Source organism: Rattus norvegicus, chromosome 7 (assembly GCF_036323735.1).
Source record: "Rattus norvegicus strain BN/NHsdMcwi chromosome 7, GRCr8, whole genome shotgun sequence".
Lineage (NCBI taxonomy): Eukaryota > Metazoa > Chordata > Mammalia > Rodentia > Muridae > Rattus > Rattus norvegicus.
The window spans coordinates 113,743,234-113,760,571 of NC_086025.1; the positions used below are offsets into that span (position 1 = coordinate 113,743,234).

Sequence of the window (17,338 nt, forward strand, 5' to 3'; positions counted from 1 at the left end):
TTTTATGGCTGAGGTGGCAAACACAGCCCTGTCTTTCTCGCCTGAAGCTGCCAGTCAAGAATGGTAAAGCAGGGTCCCTTAAGCACTCAACGTCAGGGAGTCCCGGGTCTGAGGTGCTGAGCCCAGTGTGGCCAAGATGTGGTTGAGAACATGGGATCTGGAATCAGCAAGAAGCCATACAGATTCTGCTATGACACTTGCCACGACGGTGGCTGTCTCAATTCCCTTATGTGCCAAATGGCCGCAGCCGTAGTGTCTGCCAGGTTAAGGGACTGTCCAGAGACACCAGGTACTTTAATCTCGAGCTTGGGCTTCTGTGGGCTGCCTGCTTCTTTTCTTGTCTTTGTTTCTGAGGCAGGGTCTCTGTAGTTCAGGTGTCCTCTGACTAGTGGTCCCCCTGCTGTAGTCTCCTGAGTGAGCATTGAAGTGGCAGGAGTGTTCCCTCAAACCCAGCCAGGCTGAGCCTCTTTGAAAGGCTGTGAGCTATGGAAAGATACCTTCAGCCTCCACGGAAGGCCATATTAAGAGAGAACACCTGTGTGTGAGAGAACCCTGGCTTTGCTGTTAGGCTCCTCCTTATAGACCCTGCTGTGCTGGCTCTGCAGGCTGGGACCTCCTAGCTCCTTACTGCATGTGGTGACATTGCAGTTTTGTCTGAGGTAGTATGTTTGAAGCCCAGGCTGGCCTCAAACTCACATTCTGTCTCTACCTCCCTGAGATCAGGATCATGTGCAGGCCTATGCCTGCCCTCTCAGCTTGATGTCTGGTTAGAAAGCTCATTAGCAGATACTCTTGGTCACCTGGGAAGTGTTTGTGATTGGCAGGTGTTCATGAGACACCTGGTATACAGCAGGCGCTCCACATGTGCTCATTAATTCCCTGTGAGGCCTTGAGGACTTTAGGAAGCAGTGGGAGTGGGGAGAGCTGGGAAGGGTCCAGGATTCTGGAGAATTCCCCCCAGGTCTGGCTGATGGTGGATTGAGGTGTTGGAAGGTCCCTGCCACCCACAAGGGTGCTAGAGTGTCTTCTCTCGAGCCTGCTGAAAAGCCAGCTTTGCTACTAAGACAATTGCATTGATCGGATGGACACTGATTTGCCCTACAGGTTTTTCAGGGGTTCCTTGGGTGGTCACCACTCTGGGGCTGTTCTGGGTGACAGGTAGTGTTTGGAGAGGCAAGAAGCTGTTTTGACTCAGGGGTCCCCAATGGTCAGGGTGCTATGAGTATTGTTTCTCTTCTGGCCAAGCTTCTGTTCCCATTACCCATCATGCAGTGGGGTCATGGATCCCATGCTGTCTTGGGATTAAAGGAGGCTACTCTGCTCTCACCCTTATAGGACTGAGAGTCTCCAGGCAAGGAAGGCAGAGTGGTTGGGGGTCTTCTTTGCACATCCTTAAACACCAGTCCAGGGCTTTGTTTCTGGCTGTGAGGGGCAATGGGGAGAAATCGATTACTAGCTTTCTTGTGGAGACGGCATTCAGACCCCACCCATTTTATTACCAGACTTCTCTGTCTACCTTCTTGGGGGTCTCCATCTTCCCATCCATTTTACAGAACTCAGCCTAGCCTGCTTGAGCTCCTTGGTACTTCTGAGTAATGGTGGGAAAGTGGGTATCGGACCAGGCCACCAAGCAGCCCAAGGCTCTGACTGCTCTGACAGCTCTTACCCTCGCTGCATGCATGGCCTGGTTTATCTTCCAGGATGCCTGGGGCCTTTCATCCCTGAGCCAGCGGGAATGTGTCAGGAGCCATGGGCAGCAGTGCCACGCTGGCCTGACTTCTGAGTCTTGGAGTTCTTGGATGGGACCCAGGCCTTGCCATTTGGGATTTCCCCTTGTGCCTGAGGCCAGCAGGAGCTGAGGGCCCAGGGGCTGGACCTGCTCTGCCTGCAGGGCCTCTGTGCCACGTTCAGGGTGGCTGAGCTACAGAGGAAGCGCTTGGAGCTTTGAGTTGCTCAGCCTTAGATGCAGTGTGACTTTGTAGAAAGTCATGTAGGCTCTCCAGACCCACTTCCTCGTCTCTCCCTGATGGGTGGTGGCGACAGTTAAGGTCATGTCTCTAGGGTGCCTGGCATGAAGCAGTCATAGCGACCGCCAAGTTCATCACAGTGGTATGTGCTAGACTGGGTGGGTGGAAGACTGGGCACCAGCCTGAAAGGGGCGGAAGGTGGAAGCTTTTGAAATGCGTGGCACGCGAGTGAGGTTATGAGGGGTAGGCAGGGTTTGCCTTGGAGGAGAGATAAAGCCATGTAGGGGGATGCTTGCCCGTAGCAAGCTAATGTGCGCCAGGGCCAGCAGAAGGTTCAGGCAGTGAACTCACTGAGATCAGAGTCCCTTGGTCTTGCCTGTCAGGCTCAGGGGTGATGGAGAATCATGGAAGGCTTTAGAGCAGGAGAGAGATTAACCTGGAGGGGACAGACTAGTTTGGGGGCCAGAAAAGACAGGTATAGTTGCATATTTAGGGTCGCCTCAGCAACTGCTTACTTCCCACCAAGACAGGACCTCACACAGGCTGAAACAGCTTCAGACTCATCACGTAGCTGAGGATGACCTTTCTCTCTCTCTCTCTCTCTCTCTCTCTCTCTCTCTCTCTCTCTCTCCCCCCCCCCCCAGTTTTTAGGGTTTCTTTGTGTAGTCCTGGCTGCCCCTGTAGACCAGGCTGGCCTCGAACTCAGATCCTTCTGCCTCTGGTGGGATTATAGGGTTAAAGCCTCTGCCCTGGGACTTTCAACTCTTGATTCTCCTGCCTCTGATTCTGGAGTGCTGGGGTTACAGGTGTGTCCTGTTACACCTGGCTAACTCTGTTCCCTTTGTATCGCATTTAGTTTTATTAAGGAGCCTGAGGATTCAGTGCCTGGCATCATGTGGGGCCCACTGGGGAGGCAGGAGCCAGAGCTGCAGCTCCAGGGAGGCAGGGGCTCTGCAGACACAGGACCAAGGGCTGGGAGGGGACACTGGCCAAGCTCCCACTGATGTCGACATGATCCAAGGAAAGGCCTTGACTTCCCCCACCTGTGAATGGGCCTGTGAAGTGCACTTGGGTCTGGGTCCCCTGGAAGGACAGAGGCAGCAGAAACTGGGCTATGAGAGGGAGGTGGGAGTTGGGGGGAGGGGATCAAGGGGAATGGGGATGCTCGCTGGTAATTAGAACGTTTGAACTTCAAAAAAGTTAATTAATGACAAAGCTACTGCTGAAACAAGGCTGGGGCTCAAAGGGGGCCTGGCAGTGACTGAAATTAATTACAGGCTATGGCGGGAGAGTGGCAGCTAGGCCAGGGACAGGAAGGAGCAGGGCAGGGAAGAGGCCATGGAAGGCAGCTTTCAAGGTGAGCAGGGTCTGGGGAGCAGAGGGGGCTGTTGCCATGGAAACTAGGTCAGTTCTCTTAGCAGGCAGGAGGGGTCCAGTCTGCTGTGGTTGACATCTGGCTGTGGTGGGCTGGTGTGGCTTCATGGGTTTGGGGTTGAGCTGGTGTGGCCAGAGCCTTCAGAGAAACTCATGTGATCTCTTGGCAAGTCTTGGTTGAGCATCTACATGCTGTTATGGTTAGAGCTGAGAGCATGGATCCCAGGGACCCAGACACTGCTCAAGAGTGGGCGGAGACAATGAGTCTTAGACTGCTTAGGAGGGTTGTTGGGGGAGGGGCTTCTGGGGAAGAGGTGGGTGGGCCTGCCCGACACCAGACAGGAAAAGCTGGAGGCCACAGGCTGGAGGGAGGCAGTCAGGGGAAGGAGAGGAGGAGGGTAGGTCTTGCTGGCCAGCTTTGGGGAGGGCTTCTGAACTTATGCCAGGAGAAGCTGGGGGCCAGAGCAGTGGCTCTGAGAAAGGAGATGTCTCCCTGATTTTTTTTTCTTTTTCTTTCTTTTTTCTTTCTTTTTTTTTTTTTTCCGGAGCTGGGCCTTGTGCTACCTAGGCAAGCGCTCTACCACTGAGCTTAATCCCCAACCCCCTCCCTGATGTTTTTAATGGCTCCCACGCTATAAGGAGGGGTCCGGACAGCCTTCACGAACCTGTGAGGTGCCCCTAGGCTCCAGTGAGGAGCTGCTGTGGACTTAGAGATGGGAAGGGACTTGCTTGAGACCCCAGAGCCACAGGGCTCCAGGGACTGGAGTTCACATTCAGGCCCTGGTCTCCGGCATGGCTGGCTGCTCTGACAGCACGTGGCAGCTCTGTACCCAGATGCTAAGTGCTGGAGTCAGGGACAGGAGTGTGGGTACAGCTGGTGGCAGGGGCTGTCAGTCTCCTTCCTGGTAGATGAGAAACTACTAGAAGGGAGTGAGTCATCTGACAGGCTCCTTAGTCTGGCAGTTCACCCCCGAGTCTGACCTCAGTCATTTATGCTGTTGTGTGGTTTCCCTTCTTCTCACTGTGATTCACTTTTTGGGGGCACAGATCTCCTTAACCCCAAGGACTTGTGTAAGAGAGGAGGGGCCATTTGGGGGGATATAAGCAGGCTTCAGCTTTCTCATATGGTGACAGCTAGGGGCGCTGTGAGTGACACAGCACCAAGGTCCCTTTGAGTTTTAAGTTCTCCCATTGGGTAGATTGAGATAGGCAAGAGTGGATGGGGTCAGCCCTGGCCTAAGAAGGGTTGCTAGCAGGGAGGTGGGTGTTAGGAGGTTCTCCTCTATCTTGCCTGTGGGATCCCTTTATCCTGCTGGGCCTGCAGCTGATCGAAGAACTGATCTCTAGATGCCCTGGCTCCAGGCTGCAGCATTTTGCTGCAGCAGAACCTGGGAAGCCAACACTCTGGGTGGGGCTGATCTGGGGACAGCGGTCAGAGAATGACTGTGAGGTTCAGCCTCACAGAGATGGGCAGGTCAAGAGAATGCATCCAGTGGGTCTCAGAAGTGCAGACCCGTTCCTTGGATGAGAAGCACGAAGCCTCTGCAGGGGGATGGGAAGGGGAGAAGAGAAGGCTAGCATCAGAGGTATTGAGGCTGGGGACCTTTCTGGGAGCTACTCCTTCCTGGGTGGGACCGGAAGCATCCTCTAGTGGATGCTTCAGTGGTTTCACTTGGTTCCTCGCAGGGTGTGGCACTGGTCATTCCCGGGTGGCGGGGCAGGTCAGCTGCACGGTCTTTGAAAACTTGGACCTGGGCCGTTGTTGAGAGGTCCACAGGGGTGGGGGTAGGAGTAGGAATGGTCTGTGTGTCTGTTCCTGGGGTGTCACACATTCAGGAGTGTAGCACCCTGGGCCACGCTGCCACCGATTTGCCCTTGACTCCATACACGTGGTTCGAGTGTGTGAGCATGCTGGTTATTCTGCTGAACTGTGTGACCCTGGGCATGTACCAGCCATGTGATGACATGGAGTGCCTGTCGGACCGTTGCAAGATCCTGCAGGTGAGTCTCTCGGTTGTCTCCTCCCTCCCTCCCATCTGGTGCTCCCTTCCAAGCTCTGGGCTCCACTGTAGCACAGCTCCTCACCTCTCCTGACTAACTGCCCTCCAGCCAGCTTTGGTTTCCCAGCCGAGGCTCCTCACCCCTTCCCATTCACACAGCGGAAGTGTAGTAGCCTTGGCTCCCTAGTGCCCTCTTCCCTATGGCCTCTTGGTTTTCTCCCATCCTTCTCCCGGGTGGGTCCTGACGTGGCATCTGCGTGGTTTTGGGCATGGTGTGAGGGACCATAGAGCAGGGCTTTGAGGATGCAGTAGAGTATTTGACGCCCATCCCTGGGAACCAGACCAGACTTTCATTTTAATCCTGGCACAGAGTTGCTGTGTGACCCAGGGCAAGTGGCTTGACCTCTCTGGACTTGTTTCCTTAGCTTGTAAAGTGGGCTACCCCATGTGTGCCATTGCGAGAATTAGGAATGAGAGTAGTTCTCATCTGTTCTAGCGCTTAGCAATTATTAGAGATCATGAGGGAGAGCCTGGTGCTCAACACCAGGGTCCTTGCCATTGCCTGGGCTAAAGCCATGAGGAGAACGGGCTGTGTAATCCTGGGCAACTTTATCCCTTTCACTGGTCCCTGGTCTCCTCTTTGTGAAGATATTGAGTGGACAACGGCCTCTGAGGCTCTCTTCCTGTCCCATGTTTGACAGTAGCTCTGACTTCCACTCTTTTTTTTTTTTTTTTGTTTTGTTTTTCTTTTTTCTTTTTTTTCGGAGCTGGGGACCAAACCCAGGGCCTTGCGCTTGCTAGGCAAGCGCTCTACCACTGAGCTAAATCCCCAGTCCCTCTGACTTCCACTCTTGCCAGAGTTCACTCTGCCCTGTCTGTCTCCCTCCTATTCCTCAGGTCTTCGATGACTTCATCTTCATCTTCTTTGCCATGGAGATGGTGCTTAAGATGGTGGCCCTGGGCATTTTTGGCAAGAAGTGCTACCTCGGAGACACATGGAACCGCCTGGATTTCTTCATTGTCATGGCAGGGTAGGTAATGACCTGGTTTTTGGTGCATGCCAGCTTTCATATAGCTAACCAAGGGGCTTCTGGGAGATGATGCTAATGCTGTGTGAGAATGGAGGGCCTCTGGCCAGGGGGCAGGAGAGACAGTGCTCTGTGGAGATGGCCTAGACAGACAGCTGTCCCTTCCAGTGGCTGCTGTAAGCATCTGTTGTGTGATGGGCAGCTTAGACTGAGTGTTTTATGCTGATTCATTGCATGCCTTTGAGAAAGGCAATTAACTTTGAGAAGCCTCTATTTCCCCATCTGTAAAAAAGAAGTAAAGATCTCAACCTGGTCAAAATGCACATCAAGAAGTGCAGGCTGTCACCAGCAGCAGCTGCAGCACCAACACCGTTATCATCATTGTTATATCATCACCTTCACCACCATAACCATTGTCACTGTCATCACCACCACCATAACCATTGTCACTGTCATCACCACCACCAAAACCATTGTCACTGATATTACCATCACCAGTCACTGTCTCTGCCACCACCATAACCATTGTCACTGTCATCACCATCACCATTATCATGGTCACTGTCATCACCATCACCATCATCATGGTCACTCAGCAAGTCAGAAATGGAGGGCAGACTTAAGCGACATGTCTAAGGAAGCCCTGATGGCTTTCAGTGAGAGGATTGGTTCACCTAGGAATTTAAGATTGGCTTGGGTCCTAAACAAGACTAGACTAAAAAAAGAACAAAGCCACAGGCCACAGGCAGAGGAGCCAGGAGAAACTAGGTTCCATTTTGCCCATTTGGAGCAGCACTCCAGGCTTCCTTCCTGCTCCCCTGGAGTCCGTCCAGCAGCCAGGGATGCAGAGGGCTCTGTTGAGTATAGGTACTGCCCTGAGGGCCAGGTGAGAAGGAGAGGCCATATGCGGGTCAGTCCTGCCAGACTCACCGTCTAGGACAGTGTCCAGCAGCTCTGCTGGGGGGCGGTTTGGGGTCTGTCCACACAACATGCTGTGTTTGCCTGAGAGCATTTAACCCAGGAATCCCATGGAACCAGACTGGGACATGGGACTTGACATGGGAGGTAAAAGACACACAGGCACTAGCCATGCCTAGTGGTGGCTCAGCAGGGCAGGAGTTGGAAGAGAAGGCTGGTGGCCATGAATGGCTGTGTGCCTGTCAGTGTGTGTGGGAGCTTATGTATGTATTTGTACTTGAGTATTCTGCCATCCATAAGGGGCAGCAAAGCCACCTGCAAGTGGCTGAGAGGGAACTAGAGACACTGAGGCCCTGGAGGGTGCTGAGTTCTTGGGCTCTGTCCTGAGATGTGATGGTTTGTCCCATTGCTCTGCCTCTGGTGCTGCCATTCCGGCTCCCGGCCTCTTGTCCCTAGGGATTTGGACCCTGCCTGGAGGCAGGAAGATTTCAGATGGCTTCTTGGGTCCCAGGTCAATGATGCCTTTGTCAGGTCTGTTCTCATTTTGGGCTGACTGGAGAATACCCTTAAGTAGAGTTTCAAAGAAAAGGGTTTGGAGAGTATCATTTTTTAATCTTGGCTGTGCAAACCCATCCCTTTGATCTCGGAACGGGAAGGACAGTGTGTGCCTGCTCTTCATAGATTGTGATTTTACTCTCTTAGAACCGGTGACATTGTACCATGTGAATTGATAACACGGGGCTGCAGGGGACCAGTACCACCCTGCTCCCTTTCCTTGGAAGCCCAAAGCTTTGTCTAGCTAAGAAGCTGGTTGTTTTCCTCCTTGTCTCCAGAATTTGGACTTTCTCCAGGGTGTCTAGAACTCGTAGCTCTAGTTTCAAGCTCTCTGTTGGCTCAAAGTGCTTGTCCAGCTTCTTTGGTTTTCTAGCTCATTCTCCTCATGCTCTGTCCTCTTCAAATTCCTGTTACCCTCCTCTCTCTTGTCTCTGTATCTGTCCTGGGTTCACCTGGATGGGAGGGAGTTCTAGTCTTAGCTTTGTGAGTCACCCCTGGGCTCTCAGCAGGGTCCTCTCTCCCTTCCCGGCCTCTGCTAGAACGGTGCCCTCCTCTGTCCTTCTCATCCCCTGGACGTCTTCTTGCTCTTGTGTTTTTCTGGGTTTCAGGACAGTTTGTGCCTGTTTTTGTTTTATGGCTATGCTGTCTACCCTCTTCTTCCTGGGAATACCAATGATGCCTCCCTAAAGCCCCTGATTCTGGAAGGAACCTCAGATCAGTGCGTCATTTTCAAGTTAAAACACACACACACACACACACACACACACACACACACACACACACACACACACACACACACCAATGATGAAGAAAAGTAGCCCTTGTGTAAAATCTTAGAGTGCCCCAGTGTACTGCTGGTTATTATGCTAAATGAGGGATAGGGGAGATGGTGGCCTGGCCATAGTGTCTGGGAGTTGTAGAAGAGGGCCTTGGGGGACCACTAGAGCTGAGGGTCAGCCTGGTGATGGCCTCCTATAAAGGCACCACAGGTTGGTGAGGGGCAGAAGCCTTTTCTGTTGGGCAGAAATGGCATCCATCTCTGCCTGGTAAAAATCTACAAATTAGCTTGCAACTTGCCAGCATCCACACCTTTTAATTAACAGGAAAGAGTAAATCAAACAAAGGCATTGTCCCCTAGATACTGAAACACTATCAGGTGAGTCTGTTAGCTCATGCTAACAGGGCCTCCCTGTGTAGTCTTGCCCGGCTTTGAATTCAGAGCTCACCCGCCTCTGACTTCCCAGGTGAATGGCACACCAGGCACCTTTTCCTAACTTGTCTCAGGGATGTCATTCCTTTGGGTCTACCCTTCCCACCTCAAGGCTCTCTTGCTCTGCCCATTAGACCTCAAGCTCAGTTCTGTTTCCTGTTCTGCTCCTGTCTGCTGGCACACGTGGATCTCCGAGCTGGAGCAGGGGGAGGACTGCCAGCCTCAGCACCCACTGTCCCGTGACAGGCTCTTCTGGCCACAACCCTCAGTATCGGGGAAGGCTGGCATAGAGCTGGTACAGAAAGCACATATTCAGAGTCTTACCGTACGAACAGGGTGTGTCAGGGAGGCCCCATACTGTCACTCTCATTGGGACCCCTGGTGATGCAACTCATCCATCGACTTCATGGGGGACTTTCTCCCAGAGTCATGAATACCTGCAGGTCTACCCCTGTCTCCAGGGTCTTCACTACGGTAGGAGTGGTGTGGTGGAGAGGACAGGGTGAGGGTTATAGCTGGTACTCCAGACCCCACCCTTCTCACTCCCACCGAGTTCTCCCCACCCCCCAGAGCTGCCCACCCATCCTCCAAAGTCCCATCAGTACTGTAACCATTCCGTTTCCAGAGTAACAGGCCTGACATCCCCAGGATGTTCCCTCCCTTCCCGCCCCACCCCTTCCTCAAATTACTGGCTGCCTCTTCCAAGCCACGGAGGTTGACACAGAACTTCTGAGTTGCAAGGTTCCTTAGAGGTCACAGCGCTTTTGTCTCCGACTCAGTGGTGCTGAATCAAGATCAGAGGCCCCATCCCTACGCTGCCCCTTCCGTGGAGCTCACTAACACTCGAATTAGAACAGAACGAAGCGCTAGAAAGTTCTTTCCCTGAGCTAACGTGCGTCTTTCTGTGGCCCCCACCTGTTAGTACTGTTCATTCCTGGAGCCATAATTTATTGAGGAGCTGGTACCAGGCTTTAACCTGTGAAGCGGGGACACAAGATAATGGAGCCAAATGCTCTTCTGACGTCATGGAGCTCAGAGAATAGACAGAAACAAAAGCAAAGCAGACATCGCAGGTACAACCTAAGTGGTTCTGCAGTACGACCTAGAAGGACCAGGCTACCGCAAGAGCCATTATCCATCAGGGTTGGAGTTAAGTGGCCCTCAAGACCTAGAGCTGAGGTGGGAGCTGTCCAGCGAGGGGAGACAATGGAATCTTAGGAGGAGGGCCACAGGCTGTGGAAGGAGAGTAAAGGGAGTGTGGGATGCGTTGGGACTGAGAGATGAGGCTAGGAGACAGGTCTGGGGCTTCTCACATGGGGAGAGGCCACAGGAAAAGGGGGGTTATGTATAGATCCTCCCCAGGCCTCCAGAAGCCTAGAGACAGCTTCATTTCCCCTTCAGGATGGAATGTCCCAGGCCCTCCCGCCACTTGTCCAAGGACAGCAGGTTTTTTGAGTGCCTTGCTGGATTCCCAGCAAGCTGTCTTTCTTGCCTGGAGGACAGGATCCCAGCCTCCAATGACAATGGCTTTGAGGCCGATGGGAGAGTACCATCCCAGTAAAGTGCAGGCTCTGGTAGCTTGTCTTCTGGTCACGTTTGCCCTTTAAGCCAGGTCTCTCTCACCTTGAGATGAATGGCAGGTGCCTTTTAAACTCAAACAGCAAACTTGGCCCCTTGCTTTCATCGAAGAGGAGTCCCTGGAGGAGGGACCTTAGCTGTCTGTTCTCTGTGTCACTTCCTGTGTGTGCTTGGCCCGGGCCGAGAGCCCTGTCATCCTTGTTTTCCTCCCTGTGACAGAGCAGGCAGCCACCTGCTCTTCAGGTATGGCCGAGCTACCCTATGGCCTTTTCACTTAGGCAACTCTCTCCTGCCTAGTCCGAGGGTCTGAAATATTCAGTTATGTACGCCATGATGAATTCCCTCCCCGCCTCCATGGCCAGGCATGAAGTGACCAGTGCCAGCAGCAAGTGGGGAACGAGACACCTCTGTTAAAACTTAAGGGCTTGGTTGGTTCTTTGGGAAACAGGGGCCTGGATGGGGTTCTTTGATGAATGAGAGCAGGGAGCATATGTTAGCACTTTGAATCTGAAGCCCTTGAATCCTAAGGACTATGACATCCTGGGAAGGGCCTCTGTGTAGGAATGAGTACTGCCTGAGGGACAAGGGCATGTGCTACAAAAATTCCTTCCCAGAGGAGCTGCAAGCACTGATTATCTCTTTTCCTCAGGTCCCACTGACAAACTGAGGGTTATCCCAGCTTTCCTTAGGAAGGGGTGGGGAAGGTCAGGTCACAAGACCCTTTACCTGAATATCCAGCTACTCGGCACCACTTCTGTATGCGTCTCTGCCTTAAATACATGTGTTAGATCGGGGGAGACTTGGGAGGAAGTTCTAACTGCTGGCGACAGAAAAGCTCACATCCCCATTGGGTAAAGACTCTCCAGGCACGATAGGTTGAAGGAGGGGAATAGTCACATACAGCAGCGTGCAAGTTGGGATGGGCGATCTCCTCAACCTTCAACCACAACCTTCACATCTCTCCAGGCTTCAGAGAACAGCAGCGTCATGGGGGCAGCCTCTTGGGCTCCACTCCAGAGATGTGGGCCTATCAGGTATGGTGGGACCTAGGAATCTACATTTACACAGGGGTCCTGCTGTGGTGGTCCGATGCTCTCAGAGAGTGAGCTCCTGTGACCTCCATAGGAAGCGCTGAGAGATGGAGATCTTGACTGTCCAGCTCTGGTTATTCCTGATAGTCCTACCATGCAGGAGCTAACATCCTTGGGGTTTTCCCAGTCATTTCTTCCATGGTCATGAGGCAGTGGCTGGAGCTCTGGATATCTGAATCGAAGGCCACATGGAAGGGCGGAGAGAAGGCCATGCCAGCCCTGCCTGCTTACTTAGGTCAGAATCCCTACCTTTCCAATGCTCTCCACGAGAGTCAAATCTCACGGCTACTTTTAGCTGCAGGAAGGCTAAAGGAAGCTGAGAGCACGTTTGACTTTGGCTCAACCTCACCAAGGACAGCTACTCCATGGGGGTGGGGTCATGTGAGATCAGAGAAGAGGATTCTTGGCGAGCAGTGTCCTTGTTGAAGCTGTGGTCCCTGGTTACCACTTCCAGCTCTGTCCAGGCTGGCTGGGCAGGGTCTGCACTCTGCTGAGGAATCTGAAGTTGGCACCAACCAAACAAGTGCCACAGAGGCCATTGCTTGCCAGTGGACCCAGTTCTACTCAGTGGCCAGAGGACCATTACTGGACTATCTCCAGAAGCCTATGGAGGAGCCTTCTTTCCACGTGACTGTGTTTGCATTATGTGCGGCTCAGGGAAGCTCCAGAGTTGTCAAGAGGCCCAAAAGGCCCTGTGGGCTGTGTTACTGGCCAATTTACTTTTGGGCTTTATAGGCCTTCTCTCTGCTGACAGGTCCTGAGTCAAGGACCGGGGGAGGTGCTGAGACGTGAGGTAAAGATCTATTATTGGGTGGGTGTGGACCCTGGAAGGTTCTAGTTAGAATCTGAGTGTAAATGTTGGTTTCATTTGCATCCACGGCTGGTTAGAACAGGTGATGGTCACTGTGTAGGCCCGTCTCCATGGAAACAAGATGGTAGCCACTGTGGAGGTTGGGTGAGTTGCCAGAGATCCTCAGACCTGCCCGGTGAGTCACACTGGTCAGGTGTGAGTCAGCCAGAACCTCAGCCATGTGGCGATGGGATTCTCCTAGCTCTTTTGCCGAAGAGCCTTACCTTCCATGAATGCACAAGGACGTCCCCGTCTGTGCTGCTATCTCTTAGCTCTGCTGTTCCTTCGGTGCTAACTTTCCTCACCGGAGTTTGCTGCTCAGTGCAGGACGGCATCGGCAGTTCCCCACACTTACTCATCTGTCCTCTTCTGCTCCGCCCATGAGGTCCAGAATGGAGCCTTCTCGGCTTGGATTGGCTGGACCGGGCTCTGTGTTCATTCCTGAGCCAGCCTTGGTGGGTGTCAGCTCCACCTGTGCCTCATGGCTGGAGAACAAGGAGGGCGCCTCAGGAGAATAAGAGAGGGGACCCCCGGCCCTGGGCTCCTTGGAGCACAGCCAGAAGCTTGGGCTCATGGGTGATTTGTTGACGGGCTCTTTCACATTCACCATCTTGTCCTCAGCCCCAGGATCCCAGGAGGTTAAAACTGCTCTGCATGTGATGAAGTGGATGCTCACAGAAGCCGGTAGCCTGCTCCAGGTCACCACCCTACCCAGGGGTCCTGCGGTTTCTCAGATATGGCTGAGCCCATGCTCACTCAGTGTATGAGGGACTGTCACCTTTTCAGAGGCCAAAATAATCCATTAGCCTGTCCCAAGGTCTTGGGAAGTCTCACTGACCCTCAGGAAGCTGTGAGGTGAATCCTCTGAGAGCAAATGTTTCCTCCCGCCCTTCTCCCACTTGCCTGTAGCTCTGCTTGGGTGGTACCAAGACCAACCTGAGCTCACTCAGGGAGGCAGGCAGTGTAAGTGGTGGCACTGGGGATAACTCAGTGCATAACATGCCCACCTTGCAAGCCTGGTGATTAGAATTTGGAACTCTAGTACTCCCATAAGAGCCCCGTGGGTGTAGAAGCTCACCTGTAATTCCAAAGATCTCAAGGCCAAGACGGAATTCCGGGAGAAAGCTGGTTAGCTAAACGACTACTCATTCTTATCGGGGAAATTTTACGTTCAATTAGAGAATTTGCCTCAGTGAATAAGGATAGAGAACTATCAAGAAAGAGTCCCAACGTGAGGCTCAGGCTTTTCAAATGCACACGTGCACCCCACACACGGGAACAGAAACTCACACTACACAAAGACGCATGCAAAACAAGACAATCGGGCATTACCGAGTGGGGCAGGGCGTGGGGCTCAGCTCATATCCATAGGCCTCACACTGAGGCTGAGCACTGCGAACCACAAAGGAAGGTTCTGTCTACAAAACAAAACAATGCCCATTTCTCCTGAGCACCGTGCATTTGTCGCTGACCCCAGCTAAGGTGAAATGTTTCTTAGAAAGATGTCTTGTAGCATAGCGCTGAGTGCAGACCAACAGTGGGCTGATGGGAGTCTCTCCACCACCTTGGTCCCCACCCTCTGGGGATCTGTTGTTGTAACCCACCCTAAGACTGCAGCCATTCTTCCCGGTGCAGGATCCCCCCTGAACTCTGAACGCAGGCTGACACGGTTGTACTCACTTTGCTCCTCAGTCAAGCGGGCTAACCAACCTCCAGCCTCCTGGATGGGGAGGCTTCCAATGAGGAACTGTGGGTATCTCAGTACGGGCATGCAGTATGGAAATGCCACAGGCTGGCTGGGTGCCCAGAGCTATTGTTATGGACAACAGACATGATGTTCCTCATTCTGAAGGCTGGGAGTCCAAGGTCAAGCTTGTCCATGAGTTTTCTCGATTTGTCCTCACGGGATGAGGGGTGAATAGTTGCCTTTGGTTTAATTTACAGGGGCACTAGTTTTACCCCAATGAACCCCAAGGACCCGACCTCCTCGTCCTGAGTTTTTGGGCATTAGAATGTTAACATACGACTCTGGAAGGAATAAAAGCCAACTACAGTAACGAGTAAAATGACCTTGACCGGTTGAGGAACTGAGTCAGGAGCGTGGCTGTCATTCTCACAGCTGCAACTCCATCCTTTGCCCCTCCCTCCCCTGCACTCCCTCCACCAAAACCCCTCCCGTGTGCTGGGTGTCAGGCTAGCATCCCAGGCTGATGGTCTAGTTGTCACGTCCAGTCGCCTCCTGACAGATGACCCATCATCCCCATCTTGTTGTGTCTTCCATGCTGAGAACCCCACATTCTACTACATTTTAAGAGAAAGCCCCACAGCCTCACTCAGAGACTGAGGAGGCGAGAGCGAGCACAGACACCAGCCCTGGATGGGGTATTTCCTAGGAAGATGCACCCCAGGCTCTCCATGTTGCTTCTCTGGCTACACAAGTTCTTTTATTCATTCTGCCGTTCAAGGGGCTCATTTGACAAGCTCTCACACGGAGCCTGCCTGGGCTCAGGGCCGAGGGCCGGGCTGGGACCCTGAGGAATCTCTGAGGATCTGGGACATGCAGAATAAACATCAAAGGATGGAAAAGAGTGGGACCCCAAACAGGAGAGCTCAGCTCAGCGTGGCGGTGGGCCTGGGAAAGCCAGGAAGGGCTCTTTAGATACAAGGACCAGACTGAAGGGGTCTGGAACACTCTGAGAGCTGGAGCTGCTGCCTAACATTGGAGTACAGCAGGTAGTGGCCAATACTGGGGATGAGACCAGAGGGCTTCTAGAATTATGGCCCGGCCTTTCTGCCTGGGTATATGTGAATTTCTTCAGGGTACATATGGCTTGTAGATAAGGCCAGACTCAAGAAGCTGAGGTTTATACTTACTGACCCTTCCTCATGCCAGATCCCATTTTAGGCCCTGAATCTTCTGTTAGAATTCATTTCTATTCTCTCTCTCTCTCTCTCTCTCTCTCTCTCTCTCTCTCTCTCTCTCTCTCTCTCTCTGTCACTGGGTGTACTGGGAGCGAGCTGGGACTGGAACACCCAGTAACATGCTCTCTCCATTGCACCACAGCCTCCAGCGATGCTGGCTACCTCCTCCCACTTGCTGTAGTGGATTGTGGCCACCGAGCCAGCAGAGGGGGAGCTCTTGAGCTGTGATGAGATGGGGGTAGGGATAGGTTCTTCCACAAATGGCTGTGCCCTCTGAGTGTTCTCTGAGCCCCGGTGTCCTCTTCTGCACATAGTAATCCAACTGTGGGAGAGCTTGCCAGGGCGCATGAGTGTCTGATTGGCGGCTACCGAATGCTTAGGAGGTCCTTCCCAGCTGCCAGGACTGAGTGACAGGTGGCAGGAACCCAAGGTCTCCAGGCTCCCTAACCCTCAAACCTCCAGGGAAGAAACTAGGCAGAATGGAAGGCAGGCCGCTCCAGCCCAGGACCCTGCCCCTGCAGCTCCTGCTCAGCCTTCTGTGTTTGTGCAATCCTCAGGCCACACTGAGGCAAAATGGCCCTCAGCACCTCTGGGTTCCAGGCCGCATATCCAGGGAGGGGAGGGTCCTCTCAGCAGTTTCAATTCAAGGGCTGTATTACCCTCAGGGACAACCTGGGGCTGCATGCCCATTCTGACCCCACGATAGTGACCAAGCCAGGAGGACATGTCTCCTCTTGAGCAGTCCTGGGCTTCTCCTCAGAGCACAGGAGTTACTGGAAGGAGGCTCTTTATGCAGGAACACTGGGGGGTGCTCTGAAGAGTCCTCCTCATGCTCCTCCCTGCTTTCTCCTGACCTGGCCCGTACCTCAGCCTAGCCACTCGGGGGAAACAGAACCAGGCTCAGTCCCTCTTCTTTTGGGTGCTCCCAGGGTAGAAGTGCTTCTTTAAGTTGCTTTACCCAATTAGGCGCTTGGGAGCTGGCAGGAGCTGGTGGGGGGTGTTGCATTTCTTTTTTAAAAAGACTTTTAGCACTGAAGCTGTGTGATAAAGTAACTGTGTAATTAGGAATTAATTTCTCACTCTTGAAACTGATGTCTTACTTGGGGCCTGAGGGAAGTCAGCCCCGTGGTTACCCACATACTCGACCGCTTCCTTTTCATCTCCTTAGGAGCTAGGACAGGGGCCCAGAGACCACTTTTGTCATCATTGCAGGTGGCCTTGGGCACAGAGTGGGTGGTATTATTCACATTTAGGTGGGATTCCCCTGAGTGTCTCCAGGGTGTGGGCAGCAGGTGAAGCTGGGTATGAAGGTCAGAGGCGGGGAGATGGACACGCCCAGTGCCACGGTGTATGTGTGGGGCACTGTTGCTGTCGGCCTACCTTCCTGCACCCCATGCTGAAAATGGATCCCAGGGTCTTGCACGCTCATGCTAGAAAAGCTCTCTGCCCCGTGCTGCAGCGGTGCTATTTCAATTCCCAGATATCCCTATGGTCTCTTGGGGCTCCTGGAGGGGGTCATGGACCACCCGAGCAAGCCAGCCTTAACTGTTTACTCCTGCTCACTTTCCATGTTTCCAGGATCAGTTCTTGAGTAATCGAGCACTCTGAGTCCCTGGCCCTATAGAGGGGAACCCATCCCGGCCATGACGTGTGGACTGTGAGGACAGAGTCCAACCAAACAGGGGGTGATAGTGGGATTTTGTACTTGGTGAGGAGCAAGAGGAGCCTTCAAGGAAGAGCAGAGGAGGGAGGGGGAGGCTTCGCTACCAGAGAGTGTGTGTGTGCCTAAGATGTCCTGAGAGCCTGGATACCTTGAGTCCCTGAGGATAGGAGCAAGGCCAGACT

The 17,338-nt window shown here is 53.1% G+C and overlaps 1 protein-coding gene across 5 annotated transcripts in view; it reads left to right on the plus strand.

The window, feature by feature from the left end:
• Positions 1–17,338, plus strand: part of Cacna1i (calcium voltage-gated channel subunit alpha1 I) — a 111,405-nt gene that overhangs the window by 26,968 nt on the left and 67,099 nt on the right. For 4 of the 5 annotated variants that reach the window (XM_063264170.1, XM_063264168.1, XM_063264167.1 and 1 more), the window contains exons 3-4: positions 5,230–5,342; positions 6,239–6,372. In XM_063264170.1, coding sequence (XP_063120240.1) covers positions 5,230–5,342; positions 6,239–6,372 — 247 coding nt within the window. The remainder of the gene's footprint in view (positions 1–5,229; positions 5,343–6,238; positions 6,373–17,338) is intronic. The other variant, NM_020084.4, reaches the window with a different exon arrangement.